The sequence below is a fragment of the Henckelia pumila genome, chromosome 4, assembly GCF_033568475.1.
Source record: "Henckelia pumila isolate YLH828 chromosome 4, ASM3356847v2, whole genome shotgun sequence".
NCBI classification, from domain to species: domain Eukaryota; kingdom Viridiplantae; phylum Streptophyta; class Magnoliopsida; order Lamiales; family Gesneriaceae; genus Henckelia; species Henckelia pumila.
The window spans coordinates 26,848,501-26,874,891 of NC_133123.1; the positions used below are offsets into that span (position 1 = coordinate 26,848,501).

The following is a 26,391-nucleotide window of genomic DNA, read 5'->3' on the forward strand; positions in this document are numbered from 1 at the left end:
AATAATTACAATAAAGAAATATATGTGAAGGCTGTTAGCCTATACGGGTCCATATATTTTGATGAGACTACAAAAACTTTAAACTTAGTGATTTTTCAAAGATAGAAGTTTTTAAACATAAAATAAATGTCGTAGGTTCAATCTTTAGCTAAATGTATAGCGTTTTGGGACAAGTAAAAGGCTTGTAAGACGTTTTGAAACATAAATAACCTGAACGTGTGATCCCAGCCTGCACCAAATAGGTTGACTTTTGACTGTCGAGATTGAATAAAACCAAGGATATTCTGAATTTCTGATATGGCATTTTATACATTGCACAAAGATCTTTTAACTTCCGTTTGTTGAATTTCATTACAAAACACAGCGGCATCAAGAATTTCACGAACCAAGATAATAATCCTTTCGAAGCAAAAAAGTCCTAGTCTTGCTTTGTCTGAGCAGGTGAACGGCTAGGTTGTCTTCTTTCTTTTGCAACAGCTCGAGGAACAAAAGCAAAACCTCGAGTGTGGCGGCGGCCAAAACTTATTGAGGAAGGAGAATCAGAGGTGCTTAGTCTTGAGACTGCTGAAACGAGAGTGTCCATGCTATCTTCGTCTACTTGCATATTTGCAGCCGAGGAAGCCTCTACTGATCCTTTCTTGTGAACGAATTTCTGCCTGTGTTTCTTTGATGGATTGGCTTTCTTAAACTCAAATGAAGCAGGGAATTGATGCTTGTCTATCAGATGCTGCTGCCGGCTCTTATAGTTCATCAGCTTGGCACCACAGCCTTCAACAAGGCATTCATACTATGCACATAAATTATATAAGGATTTTTTCACAAGAGACATTTTAATTTTATTTTAAAAAAAATAAAAAATAGAAGAATCCAAAAGGCGTTTGGGAAGAACTGTATTTAAGTCGAGCAAATTACCATCGCAAATCCACGGGCAACTTTGGCCTGAAAGAAAGAATCGTGAGATTCAGAAACATGTATGCTAAGTAGGCGTGATGTTGGGAACACTTTTGAACAGACTGAACAAGATGCCTGGTGTCGAGCATTATAGTGATCTTCAAATTCCTCCAACGATTTAAGATGTGCACCACAACCAACAATTGGGCAGAACACTTCACTGACTTAAAAAAGTTTCAATGAGGTCCGACGAACTAGATAGACACCTTTGAAAACATTAAAAAAGTGAACCAAAAACTTTTCTAAGTCCCATTTTGACTAGACTGGAGATCATATTTAAAGAAACGATAAAGAGCATATTAAGAATTCACAAAAATTCAAGGTAGTAAACAAATTCATTTACTACCAGCCATGAACGAGTAGATAAAAAACTTAATGCTGCAAGAATAATGACATTAAGAAACTACTGAGACACTATGCTACAATCCTACATCAACTCGATCACAAAGATCATGCACAATCTTTTTTCCCCCAAATTCAGATATTAGAATAGACAGCAAGCCACTGGTTCTTTGCATCATTAGTTTGACAGTACTTCGCACAGGTATGAAATGATTTGCAAAAAGCAGAAAATGCAATGCATATAATTATATTTTGGATGAGAAAACATTTATATTTACATCTTGTAGCATAATATACGCTAAGACAAAAACCAAGTTTGTTTTTACCATCCGGTATGTGCTTTAAACAATTCATGTATGCTAAACCAGCTATTGCAACCATACCTGCTCCCCCCGTCTTCCAAATTTCGAATCTGCTGCTTTTCCGCATCTGTCAACTCCAATGCAACCTATAGAAGAAATAATTTCAACTTGATAGACTTTTGCTCACTTTATGAGAAAACAGACAAAAAGAACATTCTCTCCATAAGATGTCTAGAGAAGAAAATTTCAAGAAATTTTTCATGCTTTTAAAATATTTGGTTCACAAATAAATGACAATTTCAAATGACATGTGTAGGGGAAACAGGTGCAGGTAAACAATATCAAACAATTTCAAAGAAGTTCACTACTGTGGTATATGACAGGTATAACCTAGTCCAGCTTAGCAATCTATCCACCAAATTCAGGAAGATCACACTGGGAGGAACCCAAGTAAAAAAAATCAACTGATTCTACATGCGGAAACTTCGTGGAGTTTCATACAAATGCAAAAGAAATTTTTATGTGTAAGTTACAACATGTGTAGCACAAAAGAAGGAAAAATAACTTATGACCTTATTAAGCAATATAGCTTAAATTTGAACATTGTAATATGATACAAAGAAGATCAAGATGACGGTACAGTACAAGATGATTGATACCGCCGTTGAAAAAGCATTGCAGACCTCAAATAACATATTTCCCTTATTTACATTTCAGAAGCTCAGAAATATGCTGCTTTCATATATTTTGTTTCAAGATTTGATTTATACGAAACTAAATCCATCATGCTGAATTTACAGATATACTCATTGTATTTCCAATTACCAAAAAACGTCAGAAGCAAAAAAAAAAAAAAAACTGTCTCCAACCTCGATACTTTACACCGATAAATCAACCAGTGAGTTATTACGCTCAGGTACATTTTAACAGCAACAAAGTCCATACATCTAACTGAGAAGAAAAATAAGAACCAAAATCACATCCGGCAAAATCAACAATACCTGAATATCAACTCAAATTGTGTATAGAGTGTGCGTACCTGTTTGGCGAGAAGTTCTCTTTCCAAGTTTCCGGCCTCGAAGAGAGGAAAATCGGGTCCATAACTTCGTCTCAGTGGATTCCAATATGGGAATTGGAATCCAGCTCTACTCCCTTCAACCTCCGTTTCCATTTCCCCTTTCGTCGAGGATTTTGAATTTCACTGGATTCTTCTCAGATCATATTCCGAATTTTATTTTATTAATGTTTGAATTTGGGCTGGGCAATAGCCCACTTTCGATTTCAGTTCAGGTTTTTTGGGCTTCCAATACGAGGTCAAGCGCTTAAGCCCGATAATTTTATTATACTTATATATCAATTTTGGGCCTAACTGAAACAAAGCAATGTCACGGTGAACTTTTTCTTTTTTCCTTTTTTTTTTAAAGCCAAAATTTTGTACTATCACGCGGGCTTTTGAAAAAATAAGGGTTATTTGCATATTTTGGTCTGAATGAGTGGAATCTTCACTATGAGGATCTAGTGATCGTGAGAAAGTCAACTGTTGAATGGCTGAAAAGAATAAGATTGCAGCCATACACTCCAATTAAGATAAATCCCCACGGATTTAATACACATTGTTGCAAAGAGGAGCTAATTATTTCGGCAAGATTAATGGGTGAAAAGGCGTTTGTACTAGTGAAATCAAATAATTAAAACCATCCAAAAAAAATTAAAAAGATCAAACATAGATGGGTCCTATTTTTGTTTCTTGGTTCTTCAAATTGAGGCAATCTCTAACACTGTTTGTAGTTAATGATTCTTGAAGGGGGAAGAAACAAAATAAAGTTCATTTTATCGAATCGAGTGTAAGTTTATGATTCATAGTTGTCTTATAAAGCCAAAATTTGTGAGCGCTCTCCTGATCGGCAAATTATTTCAATTGATTCGAGAAAACGTAGGAAAGAGGCAACAGTCTAAAGAAATTTTACAGTAGCAATTTTACAGAGAATCATAATGCATCAAGCCCAAGCAATATAAAATCAAAACCATAGCGTGTGAGGATACATCACAGAAGCTCAAGATTTAGCCAAATAATTTCGATATTACAAACAAAAGAATAGAAAACATGCAGACGCAACACCAAGCATACTACGCATCCCACGCCAACCATAAGTTGGTGGCGATAAAGAATATGAAGCAAATACGTGCATATATATAAAGATAATAGCGATAAAAACAGCTATATCCCTTCAAATTAATATGCTCTTTTCTCGTTCCAAGCATTCTACCATAGAGAAGTTTTTTATTACTCAACCTTGGGCATCTCCATATCCAGAAACCGACCTTTTATCCCAGTTTAAAACAGAAATCGCAGCTAGTTTAACGTAGAGATCTTCCATAAAGATTAGCATACACTATCTTTGTTCGATACACGAGCACCATACTTAAAACAGCAGCAATGATGCAAAATCCAGACATGATCAAGAAAGTTACGAAGAAGCAAATGGAACCATGGCACTTTGGTTGTTCCGCGAGATATAAGAATCTTGAAAATGAAGTCATCATACTGTGATATACATGAGGACTGTTGTGAGCTTGTTTTTCTGCCTCTCTGTCATATATGCTACTGGCAATAACACCTGAGAATATTAATGAACCTGCCGGGTTTGCTAAAGTGAGAAAATTGTACAAAGCACCGAACTTTTTCAGCCCAAAAAGCTCCGAGGCAGCTGCAGGCACTATTGCCCAGTGTGCTCCGTATCCGACACCGACAAGGAGAGTTCCGACATACATTGCCCCGGGCCAGCCCATTGCGAAGAAGAAATGTCCGAATGCCATTACCACTTGGGCACCGGCCATGGCAGCATGCCTTGGATATGCATAGTCCCTGTTTTGCAGTATACAATAATTGTAGTGAGAAAAAAATACATAGCAATTTGTAAACATACACGTTGAGATAAAAATATAGAACTTCATACGTAACAATTTTCTCAGAGATGTAGCCACCACCTACACGACCAAGAAAGTTCCAAATGCTGATCATCGAAACAAATACATGGGTGTTTTCATAACCCAAGGATTGGCTCATCTGACCCAAATTGTCGATAACAGTCAAGCCAGAACCCGAGCCCAGTAGAAGAGAGAAAAATATAAGCCAAAAATCTGCCTTTATCAATGCCTCCAATAATGTGAAATCCTCCCCTCTATGTGGTCTTCGTTTCTTGATTCTCACAGCTCCTTCTGCAGCTGCTTGGGCTAGCTTTGCCTGCAGTTGGGCAATCCTCCTTTGCCTCTCTAAAGCAGGAAGTAAGTCAACCTCTTTTGGCTTTTCATCTTCAATTTCACTAAATATGACTTCTTGACCATCATCTTCAGATTTGCCAGCCTCTTGTTTTTGAGATTCAGGTAGAAGTGCCTCTTCGACAGGTAATTTTGGCTCCCGATAAAAACTCAGAGTCACCGGAATAGTAATGGGAATAAACAAAATAACTAGTAGAATGATAGTGAAAATTGTAATTATGGTTTGGTTTAAATCAACTATATCTTGCACCAGCATTACCCCCATCAAATAAGCAGCCAAAACAACGCATATGCCATAGATAACTGAGAAATTAAACCCATCGGATGACCGTATTTGCTTGTGACCTCCAACAGGCCTGACAATGAACATAAGAGCAATGATCACTATTGTTGGCCCAACCGCAACCATAAATATGAGCGATGCGTGGTCTGGAGTATGCATCAGTGCGTATATTTGAGTCAAGATTGCACCACTTAATCCCGCAAAACCCTTAAGTATTCCCACAACAGGACCACGGCTTTTAGGGAAGTTTTGCACGCAAGAAACCAATGCTGTTGTGTTGAAGTAGGTCTCGCCATTGGTTCCCACAAATATAAGAATGCACATCTACACATGAACAGATGATAAAGATTAAACTTGTTCAATACTAAACAAAAAATTTCTAACTACTAAAGTTGTGCTTTGCCTTCATTTTGTAAAGAAAAAGGACTTGAGTCAACAGTCAATTACAAACGACAGTAAGCAACAGAGCTTATCTCTACTTTAAGATACCACATGAACAAATTAACTCTGTTCTCTTCCATATGTATGAAGTCTTTCTAAAGCAAGACTCTGCACTTATGAAAAATATAAAACCGCCTGAAGATAATTATCAAATTAAAAGAAAATGGAAATCAGTAATCCGTCTGTAAAGATAAATCCACAGTTCACTATCAAGTTAATTTTTTTAAATATAAAAATGATATCTTTGTGAATTAACGAAGAAACGTGAGATCCAGAGGTGGACTCATCCGAGTATCATCAGGAAAAAAAACATGTGGAAAACAAATGGATTCAAAAGGTTGAATCAATAATAGTATTGAACGACTCCGGTCACAATAGAACCACAGAAAACAGCATGATCCACAAAACACTCAGATGAATCGAATAAATCTCGCGAAAAGACAACAAATCAAAAAGTCAAAGGACTTGAACAGTTAAGATAAAAACACAAGACCTTGAACTCAACTCAACATCTAAAACAGATCCATGATCCAAATACTTAAAATAAAATCATGGATCAAACAACATAAGAAGAGAAAATCTGTACTCACAGCCCATAATGGCAGAACAGGAGCTCTCCCAGACACAATGAGCCAAACCCAACCATACCCAACAAAATTCATCATCACACCAATAATTAGAGCAGCCCATAACGGCAAAATCTCACATAAAGCCCCAGTCAAGAATCCGACGCTGTCCCCCAAATCCTTCGCCACCCCTAATCTCGCCACCTGCCTTTGATTGTAGTTCAAAGAACGCTTGATCACCGGCGATATGCTGCCAAACAAATACCCGATCCCCGCACATGATTGTATCCACATTGCAGCCACGAACACCAACCATCTGTTATTGACAAAAGAACGGATCCCTTCACTGAAGTAACCCATCATCGATTCCCAAACTTCTTATGCGCCAATCAAAAGCCAAGTGCTTCCAGTTGGGAATTCTGAAATGGGTGTATATAGCAAATTTAGAGGCCGTTCTGTTAACCCTTATCAAATAAACTAGGTAGGGTTCAATTTTTTAGTTTTTACCCAGATTTTCAATATTATAACAGAGGGAATTAAAGAGAAATTAATGAAGATATGTACAAATATGTAAGATTGATAAGAGATTCATTTGTTATTCTACAGCTAAGTGGAAATGGAATACATTAATTTAAAAGTAATGAAAGTACTGTTTATAATTAATGACATAGCGAGAAAGAAGAAATAGGAAAATAAATAACTAAAAAATGGAGGTGCCTCTACATCTCCATAAAAAAATACCAGTAATTTTAATCGTGGTTGAACACCATAATGCTTCAACCATAATGCTATAACATGTATGTATCAAAGACACAGTAAGAGGATAGTATTTTGTTTGCAACTGTGGCCGCACAAAACAGACTCGACCTCGACTAAGCTAAGATTGGATCTCAATCAGTCAACAAAATTGTCCGACGTCAATGACCATGCGAGTTCTGGGTCATATTTGTGAAGATCTGGGAAGCTGATCTGTTAAAAGATATTAATGATTAATGTTCATACAACAATGAAGTTTTTTAGACGGATGAGGCAAAGGGGATAATTGGAATTGATCATGAAAAGAGGAAGATAAAACTTGAAGGAGTCAATTAAAGCGATATTATGTGTATTGCTATCCTTAAAAGGAGAAGCACAACTATACGACGATAGCATATCTAAGTTGGATCGAAAAAAGATCGTCGTTTGAGCATGTTTTTGAATTATGAAATGATATTCGAAATTCTGAAATTTTTAGCTATGGGATTTCGAAATTGTGTTGAAGAATTGATGTTTATTCATTAATTACCCCTTAAGATGAGATTAGCACCCGAGGTCCTCACAACAAATAATAAGATAAGAACTTACTTGAGTTAATAAGTATTAGCAGCGTCCAGAACGTCGTGGTATACAACATTTTTTGTATAATCAGTACTTTGTATTAATGGTGTTGCTGGTCTTATAAGCACTCTCAATTGCTTGATAGTTTTTGCTCTTGACATTGCAACATAAAGTTGACCATGTGAGAAGACAGGTTCTTTTAGATAAACACCAACAAAATCTAGCGTTTGACCTTGTGCTTTATTGATTGTCATTGCATAACATAAACGTATTGGAAATTGTTTTCGTTTGAATGGAATAGATGAGAAATTATCATGTGGAGCTTCTAGCGTTACACGAGGAATAAATACAGGTTTTTTTGCATGGACACGGACTGAGATTTTAGCGTAAATAATATTTGTAGTGAAACCTTCGCAAAGAAGCCTTGTACCATTACAAAGTCCTTCGTTTGGATTAATATTTCTTAACAATATAATAGGTGCATTTATTTTTAAATTTAGTTTATGAGGAGGAAGTCCTTGAGGAGTTAAACTGTGGAACAATTCTTCTTGGTCTGGTATGACACAAGTACTCGTGTTTTCATCACAACTAAAATATGTAGTCTCTTCGCCAGGAAATATATTAATTAGAACATCATTTATTTCGTGGACAAAGTCATTTCTTGTGGTAAGTATGGCCCGATTAAAAAATAAGAGAAATCCAGATTTTCATCGTTAATATTTGGAAATACCATGTCTATTAATGTATTTAATGACTTGTATCATCTGTAAATGGAACGTTTGCTTGAGGAGGTATTTGAATTTCATCGTTCTCATTAGTATCCTCAATTCCATCACCAATTTTAAGCAAATAAGAAGAAAAGTAAAGATCAAGGGATGCTCGCATATTTTGCTTAAGATTCAATTTATGAAATTGGTTCCACAAAGGGGACATGACAATTGAAGAATCTATAATATAATCTTTGCTACCTTTAAGAACTACTGGTAGTGTTTGTCGAAAATCTTCGCCGAATACAATGGTTTTACCACCGAATATTGTATTTGAATCCATTATATCTCTTAACATTTCGTCAAAATTTTCAATAATACAACGCTTGGCCATGGTAGCTTCATCCCAAATAATGAGCTTTGCTGATTTAATTAGGTAAGCTAAAGTGCCTTGTTTACTAATGTTACAAGGTTTGGAGTCATTCCCATCAAGATGAATTTTAAATCTTGAATATGATGTACGTCCTCTGGGAAGTAATGATGTTGCTACTGTGACACCCGGAGCCAAAAAGTCCTAGGGCGGTACATGGTCCGCAATATGGGTGGTTAATACCTGAAAGATGGAAACCCCACCAAAGAATGGGCGACGGGTGACATGAATGAACTGATCCCACACCGGAATGAGAGGTACAAAAGATTTGATATGTACAACTCATATCAAGAAGGTGCATCTTCTTTTCGGGAGCTCATCACATAAGAACTCCAAAGTTAAGCGTGCTTGACTTGGGGCAATTATAGGATGGGTGACCCCCTGGGAAGTTTCTCAGGGTGCGTGTGAGTGAGGACATAAGCACGCTGAAAAGACCCGTCTTGATACAGTGGGTCGTTACAAATGGTATCAAAGCCTGGCCTCTCCCAGTACGGTGTGGTTCGGGGACGAACCAAGCGGAAGCTGGTGGGCATGTGACACCCGGAGCCAAAAAGTCCTAGGGCGGTACATGGTCCGCAATATGGGTGGTTAATACCTGAAAGATGGAAACCCCACCAAAGAATGGGCGACGGGTGACATGAATGAACTGATCCCACACCGGAATGAGAGGTACAAAAGATTTGATATGTACAACTCATATCAAGAAGGTGCATCTTCTTTTCGGGAGCTCATCACATAAGAACTCCAAAGTTAAGCGTGCTTGACTTGGGGCAATTATAGGATGGGTGACCCCCTGGGAAGTTTCTCAGGGTGCGTGTGAGTGAGGACATAAGCACGCTGAAAAGACCCGTCTTGATACAGTGGGTCGTTACAGCTACGCCCGAAGTAGCTGTAGCAAGCGCTATATGACCAGCTGAACGAATTGTAGCAAGAAGTGCTCTGTATAAAAAAGTTTTACCAGTACCACCAGGACCGTCGACGAAAAATACATTTGGTAAATTGTTGTTAACATGATATAAAATTTTCTCGTAAGCAAATTTTTGTTCTTCGTTAAGTTGTTTTACAGCTAATAGATCTTCAGTAGGTATTATTATGTTTCGTTCAGTTTGTATTTCTTTAGTTAGACTGTCGTTAGAGCTTATCATAATGTCATCATTAACAAATAAGAAGTCCTTCAATTTTTTCCCCATGAAGTCAAGATAATAAGCAAAAATGTCTAAAACTTTGTGTTTAATTACATATGGAGTTAAAATTTTGTTCTGTTCAAAATCTTGTGATAAAAAATGCTCAAATTTTAACCATTGTTGTTTGGGATTCTTAGGGTTACAATACACAAGAATGGTGGAAAATAATTGTCGTAAAGCAGCAGACATTAAGTAAGCAGCAGTCTCTTCAATACACATTTCAGCAGTGTTGTCGTCTTCCATTAATCCTAATATTTGTGCAGCTTCTCTAAATGTAGTGAAATATTTACCTTTGATAGTTCGTAGATCCCTAAAGGAAGTTGGTTTTATAACATGCATTAGTAATAACTTTAGATAAAATTTCTCGCCATCTGATGGATGACAACTATAGATTCGACCAATGACCTCATGTTTTTTACGTGGTTCCCATTCTTTTGAATCATTGTGCCAAACGAAATATTCAGGAAATTCAACATATAAACAATTCATTTTTTTAGCATGGTCATTGTTTTTGTTCATGTAAAAAAATTGTGTTAACATTGTTTTCTTATTTGCAGGGTTATTGGCAATGCTGGTTATTGATTGATTGGTAGGGAAAATTACTACTTGTTCGTTCTCTAAATTAATTGGCAAGCATATTACAGACGAATTTATTTGGTTCAGATCAAATTTGTAAATTCGCCAAATTGCCTCAGGAGGTGAAATCCATCTTGCACACTGGAAATTTTTAATTTCATCAATTGTGAAATCTTTTTCATTTGAAATCAATGTATACAGAATTTTGTCGTGTTCTTTGTAAATATATTTATATATATATTTTATAGCTTGAATAGTGGAACATACTTCAACATTAATGTGACAATTAAATTTAGCAAGAAGGTATTGATTATAAGGAACAAACGATTGTCAAGCTTTGAACCCCTAATAGTAATAGCATTGTTGTTGTTCCTACGTCGATATATTGGGTATGAATTGGTTCCGTATTTAGTTTCCTCTGAGAAATCTTTAGGATAATTAAATTTGCAGGTTTCTTTTCTCATACAAGGGCAAGTTGGATTGAGTAAACCACAAGGTCCATGCATCATATGTTTAATTACCAATGAGAATAAATATGGTTGAGTATGTGGATCAGGTAATTCTGCGGTTACAATTCTGTCAAATGCTTCTGGGTGAAACATTTTTGATGCTTTGTTCAAAATAAGTAAAAAGTGACCATGTGGTAAACCTATTTTTTGGAATTCTATTACGTAAGTGTAAGCAACGACATGGCCAAATATTTTATTCTTCAATAATTTGTTTTTCAAAACATGGAGCTTTGAACGAAAAATTCTTGCAATTAAATCAGGTCTATTTTGTATCTCATCATAAGGTAAGCACAAGGCTTTTATTTCTGGCCAATTTGGATTTGCAGTTATTGTTAAGAAGATATCAGGTTTTCCATAATGTTGCACTAAAGTTATAGCATCCATATACCTTCTACACATATTTTTAGGTCCTCCGATAAATGATGCGGGTAATATGATACGTTTTCCAATGTCTTTGCCCATTTGACACCCTTCTGTAATAATGTCTAGTAAACCACTATATGTTTCATTTTGCAAACGATTTTGCATGTCTTTAGTTCTAAGAAATTCTAATCTTGATATCTCGGTTTAATATACATATCTACTATGTACTGTTGCAAAAGTCTGCCAATATGTAGCAATAATAATTTGTCATTTTCTCTTATTTGTAACTTATAATAATAATATTCACAACATGATACCTTTGACCTTTGGTTTTTTTCCTTTTCGTTATCTTGGTTTCGAGGGTTTATAAAATCATTTGCGTTCGTGGTATTCTGGATGTTATTGATGATTTTACCATCACATGTTGGTTTGAGAATCATTTTTTTTTTGTTTTCGGTTTAATCTTTCAATTTTTGGATGCCATCCAAATTCTCCATTTGAAAATATAAGAGGATATTGCATAGAATCATAACAAGCAAAATAATGTTTTATAATTTGAGGTTGACTGCCTTTTGGATATACTTGAATGTGTTGACTTGTACAATGTTCAGATTCAACAAATCTAACCAGGGGCGGACCCACCATAGGGCGAAGGTGGGCCACGGCCCCCCAAAAAAAATTTTGAAATTTTTTGTATTATATATGTATATATTTCTTGAAACAATAGTATATAAATATTTGTCCCACTCATATGCTCAACTGCCGTGTAGCATATTGGTAAATGATTTGCCACCCTTGAATGAAGGGCGTGTTCGAGTCTCTGCAATAAATTTTTTTAAAATTTTCTATTAAAATATCTGATAATAATAATAATAATACTAATAAAAATTTGCAAACTAATAAAAATAAAAAGAAAATAGTCTACTCATTCAAACTAATAAAAATGAAACTCCATGTTTTTCTAATTTTCTTCTTCTAAATTTTCTCTAAAATTATTTAAAATAAGAAATTTCAAAAAATAAAAAATAAAATAGATATTCGTCGTGAAAGTAAAAATACATATGTTTTTCTCTAAGTTTATATATATAAAATAAAAAATTTCAAACTAATAAAAATAAAAAAGTTGTTCATCTTGAAACTAGCTAGGCTTTGGAGTAAAATAAATTATGATTTTCTCTCTAATAATAATAATAATAATAATAATAATAATAATAATAATAAATTTCAAACTAATAAAAAAAAAAGGGTATATTCATTCAAACTAATAAAAATAAAAAATGAAACTCCATGTTCTTCTAATTTTCTTCTTCTAAATTTCCTAGCATTACATAAAATAAGAAATTTCTAAAAAAAAAATAAAATAAAATGGGTATTCGTCGTGAAAGTAAAGCTACATATGTTTTCCTTTAAGTTTATATATATATATATAATAAAAAGTTATAATAAAAATAAAAACAAAAAGGTTATTCATTTTGAAACTAGCTATGCTTGGAAGTAAAATAAATTATTATTTGTTTAAGAGTAGCTAAAAATATATTTGTTAAGAGTAGTGCAATATTATCTTTTAATATTTTGTCAATATTTTGTAAATGGCCCCCCAAAAGCTAAAGTCCTAGATCCGCCCTTGGATCTAACCATATGGCAGCAATTTGAGACACATTAGGCTTGTTAAAAACATGTTGGTCAATGGCAAGATCAGCTTGTAAAATGAATTTAAATTCGTTCAGATTATGAATACTATTTAGACTACGAAAGAAATTTGCGTATGGATTTACTGCCAAGATTTGAATTAATTTTTGTACAATAGTTTCTTTAAATTTTGAGATAATGCACATTCGATTCAAGATCTCATGTTCAGTATCGAAAAAATATAGTTGTAGATTTTTTGGTTTCTCGTTATTTGATGGTATTAAGTGATCCAATAAGTGATACATTTGACCTTGCACACAAAATGTATAAATTTCAGCATTTCTTGTAGCCAAAGATTTGTCACAATGTATGCCCATCGATGTGAAAGCAAACATGTTGTTATAACTACGAACACAATTATTGAATTCTCTAGCATATTCATTGTCCCCAAGATATAAGTGGACTAATTCAGAAGGCATTTCTGTTGATGCAAGATTTATTTCTCCTAAAGAACAACAAAAAGTTGGTGGTTCTAAATAATACGTTTTGCATTACAAAATTGACAATTTTCCATGTTAGGTAGTACATCTGGACTATCTACGATACATCTTAATGGATCAGGACCCTTCACATTGTTAATGTCGGTGTTATTTGAACTTGAAAATTCCCTTTGTTGTCTCCGGTGAAAGTTTTTCGCTAATCTGTGATCTTCTAAAGAAATATATTTTCTTTTATGACTTTTTTTAATCTTATTAACTTGTGAGACAACTTCTTCTTCTGTTTGTAACATTATAGCTGATTTTCTTTACAAGATAAAATTGTTTTACCTAAATATTTGTAAGTGTAATATTTTTTGAAACTACTTAATCAAAAACTATGTTAAAAAGAACTAAATTTAATAATTCAGAAGTTATTTAAGTAAAATTAACTTAGCTTACAGCATGAAATCCTCCAGCAATCTTTGGAAAGAGCAGCAGTTGGCCTAAAATATTAAAATGACCTCTGTGAGTTAACATATTTTAAAATTAACTGGGTCGTTAAAAAATAAAATTAGAACACCGAGTATTGCATAAATATATTCAACATACAGTTTATATGCAAGCACAAGCTGTTGTTAGAAGCAACCTATCAAAGCAAAGGAAAATAAAAATTCAAATCATGAATTTTCAAGATTGTTGTTCTCTTTTAATTTTTTCCTTATGGTTAGCTTAAAACGATTTAAAGATTTTCTCTATCAATTGGTTGGTCTTCTCAAGGGAAAAAACTCCATGTCAATGAGAGGTTTCATTACAATCGCTTCCCAACTTAACGAGTTTGTAAAATAAAACAATTTAACGTAAGTCACCAGTTTTGACCAAGAAACCCCTCATGTATCATTGTGTACCTATAGTTTAAATGGACACAGATAACGTTGTAACATGTTGAATCGAAGAATAGGAAAAGAAGGCAGAAGATGAAACACGTACGTACAAAATTTTTTAGTGTAAACAAAACAAAACAAAACACATAGATTTAATAACATAAATGCATTGCATAGAGAGAAAAAAGGTGAGGCATAGAAATGCCTAGTTACTATCTTCTTTTTTAAGTTTTTTTAATTGTATTAAAAGACTTTAGGCAGCACATATAAAGGAAAATGGGAATAGAGAAAGTAAATGTACCTACTCAAAGCTTTGTTATCCCTTTCAGAAACGACACCTGAGAAAACAGTGAAGATATTATTAAAATATAAAATTACAAAACAAAGAAAATATTATAACATTATATTAATGTGTGTATACATATATAAAGTTGTATATGTATGGGTGTGGAAACAGAAGTATGACCTGTGCAAGCAGAATGATAATGAATGTGATTGAGAAAAGAAAGAAAGGTAGGAAGAAAAGATAGGCCGAATAAAGTACACATTTTTTCATTTTAGAAAATTAAATACTAAATTGGCAGTCAATAAATTAAATAAGCTCCATAATTTGTGAACAATTGAAACCTAAAATGCAAAACATGTCATTCCAAAGAAAACTACAAGACTAATCACACATGCCACTATAACAGAAGAGTGAAAAAATTTTGGAGAACGACAAAAAAAAAGAACTGGAGAAAGAAAGTAATTCAGTATTATCAGTGTAAGTTGAAAACCGAAAACAGAATCTGAACGTTTAAAAAAAATCCTAGATTGTAGATTCCATTAAAAAGTGGAAAGGAAAAAGGTATCCAATATTGCGCAAATGTAAGAAGCCAAAAAAGCTAGCAAATTGTTTGTGTAATATCATTATTTTCTAATGTCAAACAATCAATTTTCCAATGAAATATTATCGAAAAAAAAAAATTAAAAATATTACATGAAAACTAACATTCGAATATTCCGATGGCCAAATTTTTATAAAAATGTGGGATAAAATATCAAAATCCAAGTTTTGATAGGAAGAGTTAGCTTCACTTGTGGTAGTAGATCAAGTAACATATCTTTTTTATTTATTAAAGAATGATTTAATAAGCCTCGTTTTTAACATAGTTTTCCAATTCTGGATTATTTAATATTTAATTTAATAGATATATTCAATTGTTGCTTGCAAAAAAAAAAAAAGATATATTCAATTTTAGAACGTGAAATTATATAGAATTTTAATTCAAATTTTCAAACATAAAAGAATAATCTGGGTCACATGCGCAATGGATCCTGCTTGAAGAAAAATCCAAACTTTAGTGCTTCGCAAAAGATCAGAGCCACACAAGGATGTATGTGTTGCTTCCACATAAACAAACAAAAATGCAAAGCAAAATTCCATTTTCTCTTCTAAAAACCGAAGACCAACTATATTATTAAATTAGTATGGACACAAGTACACCACATATAATTCATTGATTAAAAAATGTCTGCAAAAGATCGAAATGATTAAAGTATACAGAGCCTCGGACAATTACAATTAGAGTTTCAATCCAGTATCAACCACGACTACTAATAAATCTAAATAAATGACCGTGTGGTATTTTTTGAGCAAACAAGAACTCAGCTCCAGGAATATATCTGTACATCATACGAAAACAAACAAGAAAAAACAAGTCGAGACAGCAGGAACTCAGATCTAAAAACTCAGTAGACGTTAAAAGTATTTGACAAAAACACATATAAGAAAAAACATAACAGATCCATCTACAGCATGCCGAAAAATGTATGTGCAGCATTTTCTCTTTACAAGTTTTTCTTTTCCAACAAACAGAACCCAGATATAAAGAAAAAGGTAAATCTATGTACAAACAAGAAAGAAAAAGTAAACTATTTAGAATAACAAGACGAGCAGATATAAACCCATGGAAAGCATAAGAAAAATACCAAAACAGAGACAAAGGAAGATCACTTGAATCAAAAAGACACAGCAAGTACGCAGACCCAGAGGACAGAGAAAGTATGAGGAAATGGAAGAAATGAAAAGCTACGGCCAAGAAACAGGCCCATTCTAACTTATTGACGCTTTATTATTATAAGTAGATATGAAATATGACAGAGAGCCGTAGGGGTGGAACGACAATGATGGGTGTGCTGGTAGGTAACAGTTGGGAGGCCGTATTACAGAGTGCCAACCACATACACAAAAGTACACACACATGTTTTACAACAAAGAAAGCGTTGTAATCACATTTGTATAAGCAATTAAAGCAATTGTCCAAATTCTAAAAATTGGGTAATGATAACTTTATAAGAAAGAGTTCTAATCCCATTTGTATAACCAAAAGTCAGATCAAATCAAGTCATTATAAATTTAATCATCCAATGCAATTTTAGCCGCGATAAATTAAAAAAATACGTTGAACCATGATCACGAGTTAGATTCGACTTACAAATATATAAATTTGTCGTACAAAGTTTGTCAAGTTCGATTTATCTGCATAACTTAATATTTGTGCAATGAATTGTAGCTATTGTATGTTCATTTCATCAAAAAATAATATAAATAACATTTATTCTTATGTGTTGACTATGGCAAATATCTCATGTGTGGATCTTGTCGTGTAATTAAATTGAAATTTTAATAAATTTACTGATTGCTCGTTTTAATTCAGGTACTTTTAACATATCTGGGTCAATTCATCCACCCGTGCCCATTTTTCGAGAGCGCATTAAAGAGATCAAACAGCAACCACACAAAAATCTTAAAAAATCACATGTTAATACAAGTGTACCATTTGTACTGTTTACTATTGTTGTTATTATTATGTTATTATTTATTCAATCAATTATTTAATTAAGATGGTGATGCCCTCTTTATTAATCAGCACAAAATTATTGACCATTAGGTAAGAGGTAATTAATTAATTGCGTATAAAAATAATATGAGGACGATGGGATATTCCCTTTCTTGAACTTTTCAAAGGATCATAATCATACCAAGACTCGAGTAGAGGGAATTGCATAATACACATGGAATATTTTAAATTATAATGAATAATAATATTAATAATAAGAAATAGGAAGTGTACAAAGTGTATAGGACCCCGATTGCACAAGTTGGTGTGTAAATTGTTTTAAAATATTAAATATAAATGAGACAGAAAATAAAAAAGTGGACAAAAAGTCTGAAGAGGTAGGGAAGAAAAGGACCTTTGCGATATGAAAAAAGGTCACACTATTTGAATTCTTATCCAATACTCCTTGAAGTGTGCACCAAGGGTCACTCTATAATATGTGCCCCATTTCTTTTTTTTTTTTAGGCGTCAATTATATTACAAGATCTATAATTAGCCAAATGATAATTAAAATATGGAGATTTGGCACCTATATTTCGTATGTAAACTTGAAAATAAACGTTTTCTTGTTGGACATGATTGCTCTAAATTAAGTTACATTAAATGTACGCAAGATGATATAAATACCATAACTTGATATGCATCTTGAGATATAAGGAACTAAAGTCCAAACAAGAGATGGCTATAAATACATACATGTCCTATGTCAATTAATGTCGTCCATCTCTTTATTCAATTTCTTCACGGAAAATAGCTTAAGTGGATCTTATCTATTATCTATGTTCTTTTATTATTAAATTATTTATGAGGTTTTAGAGGTTCCACACATGTTTTCTTTTTTTAGTTATTTTTAATGTTGGTAAACTTCTATTTATCAAGTCAGAAAAAAACTATGGCCCATAAATAACTAAGATATATTATTTTATATTAATTTTGTAGAATACAGGAAGCTGTAGTCTAAACAAGATGCATGCTAGAAATGTTATTATTGTGAAAATATGAAATTTATTTCGGGTAAACTAAAGAGAAGAAAACATATTAATTAATAAAATAAATTTGATAAAAATGTTGATTCTGTTTAGACAGATATTTGATAAAAATTTTAAGTATTTCTATAACTAAAAAAAATTAAAGCATATGTTTGGAAAATATTTTTGTAAAAAAAATCTATGAAATGTTTTTAAAAATTGTTCTCCAAATATAAATTTTAAAGAATAATTGAGAGGTAATTTTTATATTAAAAAAAACACTGGTCAAAGGGGAAATAAATCTCTTACAAGAAAAGAAATAGGAAAAAAAAATACAATCCAAACTCCAAAGTTCGAACACACATTTATTTTTAAAATATTTTATAGCAAAAAAAAAAAAAAAAAAAAACCACACACACGGGCTTTGCATGGTTTGGACTTGTTTGAAGATAAATGGGCTTCAGTACATTCCATTCACCTTCTTTGTCCTCTCTTGCTTTTTTGTTTTTGACTGAGGGCCAATTTCATCTCATCGCCTATTATTAAAAATTAAAATAATAAATAATCTAATCGCCTATTATTTTATTTCATGTTAGTGTATAAACAATATATAATTTATTGGGCTTATAATTTTAATTATTTGATATACACCAGTACATTTGCGATTCTAAGGTTTGTAAGTTTATATATATCATTTGAAATACTCACAAAAAACTATCGTGAGATGGGTATCTTATTTTAATCCATCATAAAAAAATTTATTAGTTAAAAATAATATTTTTTATTGAATATAGTTTCTTTCTTGTCGGTTTATACTTTCCTGAGGATAAATTTTAACTATGATTTTTTTTTTGGAACTTTCATGCTCTAATCATTAACTCCGATCAACAGTAATTAGTATAATATATTTTCCAGGAACGCAACTCTCCTAACGACTATTTGAGTCAGTGGAGTAAGCGATGGTTTGCTCAATAGTAATGTGTTCGAATTATTTTAACAAAATTTTTTTTTGGATGAATTTGTCACACAAGTTTGTCCACTACAATTTATTTGACTAGCATGATTTGCAATATACTGTCTTAGCCGAACGTTTATCCAATGCACATACAAAAATTAGCACATCTGTAAAAAATGCATATAACATATATTTGTTAAATGATTAATTAGTTATATGATATCAGATTTAGATAAATCACTTCACGAGATTGTATTTAAAAAAAAAAAAAAGGTACGAGCATACGGACTCATAATTCGAGTCCACTTGACCAAGCTTTTACTTTAAATATTGGTACGAATTTTACGTGTCATCATATTTAATAGTTAATGCAAAATGTGTAGAAAGTAAATAAGAAATGCGGACAGGTGGTGACATTAATTATTAATGCATATTCTGGTTCATGAATGACTCATAATCACGCTAGAGGTGCAAACGAATCGAACTTGTTCGTGAGTTTTATGAGCCCGCTCGATAAATATTTGATCCATATTTGAGCTTATCGAACTCGAGCCGAATTCGAACATGTTCGAACTTTTTTTCGAGCCGAGCTTGAGCCGAAATTACTCTATTCGATAGTTCGCGAATAGTTCGCGAGCTTTAATATTTAATTAATATAATATAATTATATAATAATATATATACATTTCGAGCTTTCGAACTATAATATCCGAAGAGTTCACGAATAGGTTCGAATATTTCGAACCGAACTCGAACTTCATTTCGAGCCAAACTCGAGCCAAAATATTTGAAATTATCGAACTTCGAATCGAGCTCGAACTCGAATATACTCTTATCGAGCCGAATTCGAACCTTAAAATTTTACCATTATTCGGCTCGATTCGATTCATTTGCATACCTTCCACGCCCACTTTTCCGGTTGTCTGTGTCTCTATATATAAATCGGAAATGGATTCAAAAATAATATTGAATAACGATGATACAGGAAACAGATCATATTCTGTAACATTTTATAACTACATTACGTGGTTTTTGATACACGTGTCAATCCATGATGAATATAATAAAAAAATAAAATTTAAATGTAGATGGAGGAATTTTATTTATTCGACTCTACATGTCTGTTTTCCTTTTCCAATTTCATGTTGCTTTAGGCGTTGTGCTTGGATTCTGTGTATGGGTTTCGCTAGCTTTGCCAACTTCATGTCTTCAAATCAAATATAAACTGCACTTTATTCTTAGTTGATCCTATTCCTACTGCATAAATAATTCTTTGCTTGCATATATGTACGTACATTAAAGTAACATGGGACGTACGAAATTTGATCAAACTAACATATATGTAAAGTGACAATTCATTTGAAACATTTTGGCAAACATTAGCAGAATCAGAAATTATCGCTTCAAAGCAACCAAAACCTCCAACTTACGTTACATGAATTAATCTGAGATGGCTTGATTCGGTAGCATTTATCACCTTTTCCAAGACCGATCTCATGTATTAATACCATCACCTCTTTTATATATTTCACAAATCTTGATCATCATCTTTATATATTAATTAGCCCATTTTTCAAACTTTTGTGTTGCGCCAACTACAGTTAATTTGTATTGCTCTATTAATTTAATAATTATAAATTTATAAGCTAGCTAGCTAAGAGGGCCGGGGGATCTAGATGTCGGATTGGGGTCCGGTGTTCGTGGCGGTTGTGCTGTTCGTGCTGCTGACGCCGGGGTTGCTGATTCAGTTGCCGGGTCGCAGCCGGTTCGTGGAGTTCGGGAACTTCCAAACCAGTGGTGTATCTGTATTGATACATGCCATTATCTACTTTGCTCTCAGCTGTATCTTCTTGTTAGCTATTGGTGTGCACATGTACATGGGATAGCTAGCTAGCTAGCTACTCATCGTTCAAATTAATGATCTGTTTTTATATGTGCAGCTCAGATTATATATATTCTTGAATTTAATTTATAATTTCTTTTCTTTCTTATAATATATGTTCTTTAGACCAAGAACACATCGATCGATAAAATCAATAATTTATAAGCCCCATGTCATATATATAATTATAATGACTAATCTCCGAAAAAAAAAGAAGTTATTCGATCGAGCAGAGATCATATGATAATAATAAGATAATATATAAAAGCTAATTAATTAAGGTAGCTAGACATAAAGATGTACATCAAGAACAACAAACAAGAGAATAAGAAGCAAAGCATAGATAATAGTATGCAACAGCATGGAAGGCATACTTGTGGTCATGTTAAGGAACTCGACGGGCCTCTGCTTGGCTGGTAGCTGGAATACAAGTCCAGGCGTCAGCAGTGCGAATAATGAAGTGCCTATCAGCAGACCTGCATAATCTTTCATTCTTTTATTTGCTTTTGGAAGAAATTAGAATTAAGCAAAGCAACACTAGCTACTACTTGCAGATCGATCTAAAGCTAGGCCAAATATTAAAAGGGCATATAAATTTAAAAGTGAATGCCGATCGAGAATATATCCCATTACGCATAAAGTTAATTTTAAAGGAATCACGTGAAAAAGTAATCGCTCCTTTGTTCTTCATCACTCTTAATTGCTTGGCTAAATTTTTTTTATTGGCAAAAAGTATTGTGTGTATATTATAAGGCTCCATGCAATTTTTTTTAATTCCATAAATTAAAATAAAACAAACAATATTAGATCTCTTCTTTTCGTAATTAAAAAAAAATAGCAATATTATTGTACGTTTTATTTTGCAACTAAATTTTCATCTCCTTTCTTTTCCTCTATGTTAGGAATCAATCCTTTATTTGGTATTCGAGAATTCACCAAGCAAACAAACACACAAGAATAACAACACAATCTCAGAACAGATAAAACCAACGCACACAGATCAAACCCACACACTCGCGCGAAAGCAATAAACAACGCAAGTATTTACGTGGTTCGGCAAAGATTTGCCTACGTCCACGGAAGAGCAACACACACTTTTATTAATCACCAACAGAAACAACCAAGCTCAAGAACATAGCTTATTACAGAGATGGACTCAGACAAACTATCAAGTTAGATACAAACACAATTCAAGCTTAAAAGCCTTGAATCTACCCGTCACAATCTACGCTTAGTTTTCTCCTTCGAAATCTCTCTTCTTCTCTCTCAATATATTCTGAAGAATTTTGATTTTCTGTTATTCTCGTTGCGGCCAGCTTCCATCTGCTTATATAGAGAATTAGACCGACTTTCATCTTGGGCTTTAGGTCAACAGTAACTTACGACCCAATTATAAAGTCAACATGGTCCAGCCCGATAAGCCTTCATTCATCAGTCTGATCTGCCCTCGTATTTCGATCTGCATCGATCTGCCTGCAAGCTTCCAGCTTTACGGAAACTTCATCTGACTTCTAACCAAGTCACAATACTCGAGCAATCTATATGCATGAACTCATCCGAAAACTCATCTGACCATCACACCGATCTGATCCCAGTATTTGATCTGGCCATGAACTCATCTGATCACCGAGCTCATCTGATCTGTACTATTCGATCCGATCTCTTCTCTATTCTCATTCAATATGATAGAAGCATACTTCAACAATCTCCACCTTGATTCTTTCAGGTTGAATGCTGCTCTCCATCCTAGCCTCCTTGGCTAATTTTCAATCACCGCATTAACTAAGTCCAAACATTTCTTGAACTTAGCATACGGCAGTGACTTAGTCATAGCATCTGCAGGATTTTCTTCTGATGCTATTTTCACAAGGACCACATCTCCTTTTTCAATTACATCTCTCACGAAATGCATCTTCACATCTATGTGTTTCGATCGTTCATGATAGACTTGGTGTTTCGTCAAGTGTATTGCACTTTGGTTGTCACAGTGTACTACAACTTGATCTTGTTTTACACCCAACTCCGCTATCATCCCTTTTAACCACAATCCTTATTTTATGGCCTCAGTAACAGCTATGAATTCTGCCTCAGTGGTAGAAAGAGCAACCACTGACTATAAATTTGACTTCCAGGTGATCGTTGTGCCATAAAAGGTGAACACATATCCAGTCAACGACTTTCTTGTGTCTAAGTTCCCAGCAAAATCTGAATCCACATATCCAACTACCGGATCAATCCCATCTTGCTGTTTCTCAAACTTCAACCCCAACCCAGTTGTGTTTATGAGATATCGGAGAATCCACTTAAGAGCTTCCCAATGATATGTTCCCGGATTAGCCATAAATCTCGACACAACATTGATTGCGTATGCCAAATCAGGCCTACTGCACACCATTCCATATATGAGACTCCCCACTCCACTAGCATATGGAATACCAGCCATCTTCATCGTGTCTTCCTCACATTCAGGTGACTGATTCGCAGATAGCTTCAAATGTTGTTCCATAGGGGTCAAGACAGATTTTGCTTGATTCATGTTATACCGCAGAACAACCTTCTTCAAATAGTTCTTCTGACTCAGATGAATCTCCTGTCTTTTCCTGTTTCTCACTATATCCATGCCCAGAATTCTCTTCGCTTCACCCAGATCTTTCATCTCAAACTCTGTGTTGAGCTGTTGTTTCAAGGATGATATCTCTGTCCTACTTTTACTTGCAATCAATATATCATCAACGTAAATCAGTAGGTACAAGATAACCTGTCTTTCATCCTTCTTCAGATAGACACATCTGTCATATTGGCTTCTCACAAAACCAATATCAATCATGAACTCATCAAACCTTTTGTTCCACTGCCTCGGACTCTGCTTCAGCCCATACAATGATTTTCTCAGTAAGCAGACTTTGTTCTGGGTTTTCTGATGTATGAAGCCCTTTGGTTGTTCCATGTAAATGGTTTCTTCCAGGTCACCGTGTAGAAACGCAGTTTTCACATCCATGCTCAAGCTCCAGGTTGAGCTGGTTCACCAGTGCTAACATAATCCGGATGAAACAATGTTTGACCACTGGAGAATAGACCTCATTAAAATCTATCCCTTCTACTTGACCAAAACCCTTTGCAACCAATCTTGCTTTATACTTGATCTGATCTGTACCAGAAGTTCCTTCCTTATGTTTATAGATCCACTTGCATCCCAATGTCTTTTGATGCTTCGGTCTGTCTACTAGCTTCCAGGTTTGATTATTCTCGAGAGAGTTCATCTCTTCATTCATAGCTTCAATCCACTTGTTTTTCTGTTTACTCGCCATAGCTTCATCATAAGTATTTGACTCTGAATGCTCCACCTCCTCAGCTACTGTAAGTGCATACCAAGCCAGATCAGCTTCACCAAACCTCTTAGGAGCTCTGATCTCCCTTCTGGTTCTGTCCCTTGCAAGATTTTAAGTGCTCAAATCCTCTGTTTGATCTCTTGCTGTCACAATCTCATCTTGCATCTCTTCTGACCCTTCACCTGGCACAGAAAACTCCACCTCAATCGATAGTTTATCATTCAAACTGATCTGACTGTCCTTTCCATCTGTATTAATTTTATATCCCAGTTTGGATTAATCAAACTTCACATCCCTGGTGTTGAAGCACTTTGGACCTCTTGATTCCAGGTTCCAAACCTTATAACCCTTCACACCATCCAGATACCCAATGAATATACATCTGACTGCCCTTGCTTCCAACTTGTCTTGTTTCAGATGAGCATATGCAAGACATCCGAATACCCTCAAGTTTGAGTAGTCTACAGTTGTTCCACTCCACTTTTCCATTGGTGCCTTGAAACCAATCGCACTGGATGGACACCTATTGACCAAATATCATGCAGTAGATAATGCTTCTCCCCAGAAGGACTTAAGAAGAGAAGCATTGATCAACATACATCTGACTCTTTCCAGAAGAGTTCTGTTCATTCTCTCTGCCAGACCATTTTGTTGTGGCATTCCTGCCACTGTTTTGTGTCTAGTAATGCATTTCTCCTTACATAGCTTGACAAACTTATCTGATAAGTATTCCAGTCCGTTATCTGTTCTCAGGTGTTTAACTCTTCGATCACTCTTGTTCTCAACTGCCAGCAGCCATTCTCTAAACTTGTCATATGCTTCATCCTTAGTCTTTAAGATGAATATTCATACTCTCCTTGAGTAATCATCTATCAAAGACATGAAGTATCTGCCTCCACCATGAGTTTCTGTCCGAGAAGGACCCCATAGATCTGAATGAATGTAGGCCAATGGTTGCTCAGTTGTGTGACTTCCTTGACCAAACGATACTCTTTTTGATTTCCCAAGAGCACAACTATCACACAGCTCAAGTGATTCGATCTTATCTCCACCTAACAGAACCTGTTTAGACATCTCATGTAATCCCTTCTCACTTACATGTCCAAGCCTCAGATGCCATAGCTTGGTCCTGTCTTGCTGTTCCTGAATACTTGCTGTACTTCCAATAATCGTTTCACCTTGTAGTACATACATGAGATTCCTCTTGACAGCTTTCATAACTACCAGAGATCCTTTAGACACTGAGATACTGCATGCTTCTAATTTGAATGAATATCCCTGTGCATCAAGCGTTCCCAATGATATCAAGTTTCTCTTCAACTCGGGCACATACCTCACCTTGGTGAGTACTCTGTCAATCCCATCATGCATCCTTATTCTGATATTTCCAGAGCCCTTTATTCTGCATGATTGATTATTCCCCAACAGCACCATGCCCTGATCTGATTCCTCCAATTTTTCAAACCAAGATCTTATAGGACACATGTGAAAGGAGCATCCTGAGTCCAGTATCCACTCGTGGTTTTGATCACCTTTAGAAACCACCAATACTTCTGCTGAGTCATATCCATCTGTAGAGCTACGACCAGAGTACCATCATCCTTGGGTTTTTCCTGTTGCTTCCCTTTCCTTTCAGGACAATCTCTTCGCAGATGTCCAACCTTCTGACAAGCATAGCACTTCATATTACCCAAGTTTCTGTTCTGATATCTTCCTTGACTCTTCGATCTGGACTTTGGCCTGTATTTTCCACTGGATGTCCTCTTAGCACTTCTGCCCCTCGCCGTAAGACCTTCTCCATGTGATTCAGTGTTTGTGTTCGATTTTCTCTGAAGTTCATTGGATTGAATAGCAGACATAACTTCTTCCAAGGTTATTGTCTGTTCTCTTCCATATAGCAAGACATCTCTGAAATTTTCATATGCTTTTGGAAGAGCATTCAGAAGTATCAAAGCCCGATCTTCATCCTCAAGCTTTACTTCAATATTCTCCAAGTCATCCAATATCTTGGTGAATTCTTCGATCTGGTCTTCAAGGTTCTTCTCATCCTTGATCACAAAGGAATACAATCTCTGTTTCATGTACAGACGGTTAGCCAGGGATTTCGTCATGTATAGATTCTCAAGTTTAAGCCAC

The 26,391-nt window shown here is 34.5% G+C and overlaps 3 protein-coding genes across 8 annotated transcripts; 1 reads left to right on the forward strand and 2 right to left on the reverse strand.

Moving 5' to 3' along the window:
- Positions 1 to 256: 256 nt before the first annotated feature.
- On the reverse strand, positions 257 to 3,031 carry LOC140861996 (uncharacterized). 2 transcript variants are annotated; one of them, XM_073265001.1, is made up of 5 exons: positions 2,635 to 3,031; positions 1,677 to 1,741; positions 1,027 to 1,111; positions 913 to 939; positions 257 to 787 (listed from the first exon to the last, which is right to left on the reverse strand). In XM_073265001.1, the coding sequence occupies exons 1-5, from the start codon at positions 2,764 to 2,766 to the stop codon at positions 419 to 421; spliced, it is 678 nt and encodes a 225-aa protein (XP_073121102.1). In that variant the 5' UTR covers positions 2,767 to 3,031; the 3' UTR covers positions 257 to 418. The 2 variants fall into 2 exon arrangements, with proteins under 2 accessions (XP_073121102.1, XP_073121101.1); XM_073265000.1 differs by having other exon boundaries at positions 913 to 1,111; positions 2,635 to 3,012.
- Positions 3,032 to 3,585: 554 nt separating this feature from the next.
- Positions 3,586 to 16,482, reverse strand: LOC140861995 (protein NUCLEAR FUSION DEFECTIVE 4-like). 5 transcript variants are annotated; one of them, XM_073264996.1, is made up of 7 exons: positions 16,211 to 16,477; positions 14,541 to 14,577; positions 13,968 to 14,004; positions 13,818 to 13,861; positions 6,189 to 6,583; positions 4,553 to 5,481; positions 3,586 to 4,461 (listed from the first exon to the last, which is right to left on the reverse strand). In XM_073264996.1, exons 5-7 carry the CDS (start codon positions 6,525 to 6,527, stop codon positions 3,954 to 3,956), a joined length of 1,776 nt encoding a protein of 591 aa, XP_073121097.1. In that variant the 5' UTR covers positions 6,528 to 6,583; positions 13,818 to 13,861; positions 13,968 to 14,004; positions 14,541 to 14,577; positions 16,211 to 16,477; the 3' UTR covers positions 3,586 to 3,953. The 5 variants fall into 5 exon arrangements, with proteins under 5 accessions (XP_073121097.1, XP_073121098.1, XP_073121096.1 ...); XM_073264997.1 differs by lacking the exon at positions 13,968 to 14,004 and having other exon boundaries at positions 14,545 to 14,577; XM_073264995.1 differs by lacking the exon at positions 13,968 to 14,004.
- Positions 16,483 to 20,599: 4,117 nt separating this feature from the next.
- On the forward strand, positions 20,600 to 20,978 carry LOC140863854 (uncharacterized). Its single transcript, XM_073267601.1, has one exon. It carries the CDS (start codon positions 20,721 to 20,723, stop codon positions 20,928 to 20,930), a length of 210 nt encoding a protein of 69 aa, XP_073123702.1. The 5' UTR covers positions 20,600 to 20,720; the 3' UTR covers positions 20,931 to 20,978.
- Positions 20,979 to 26,391: the final 5,413 nt, after the last annotated feature.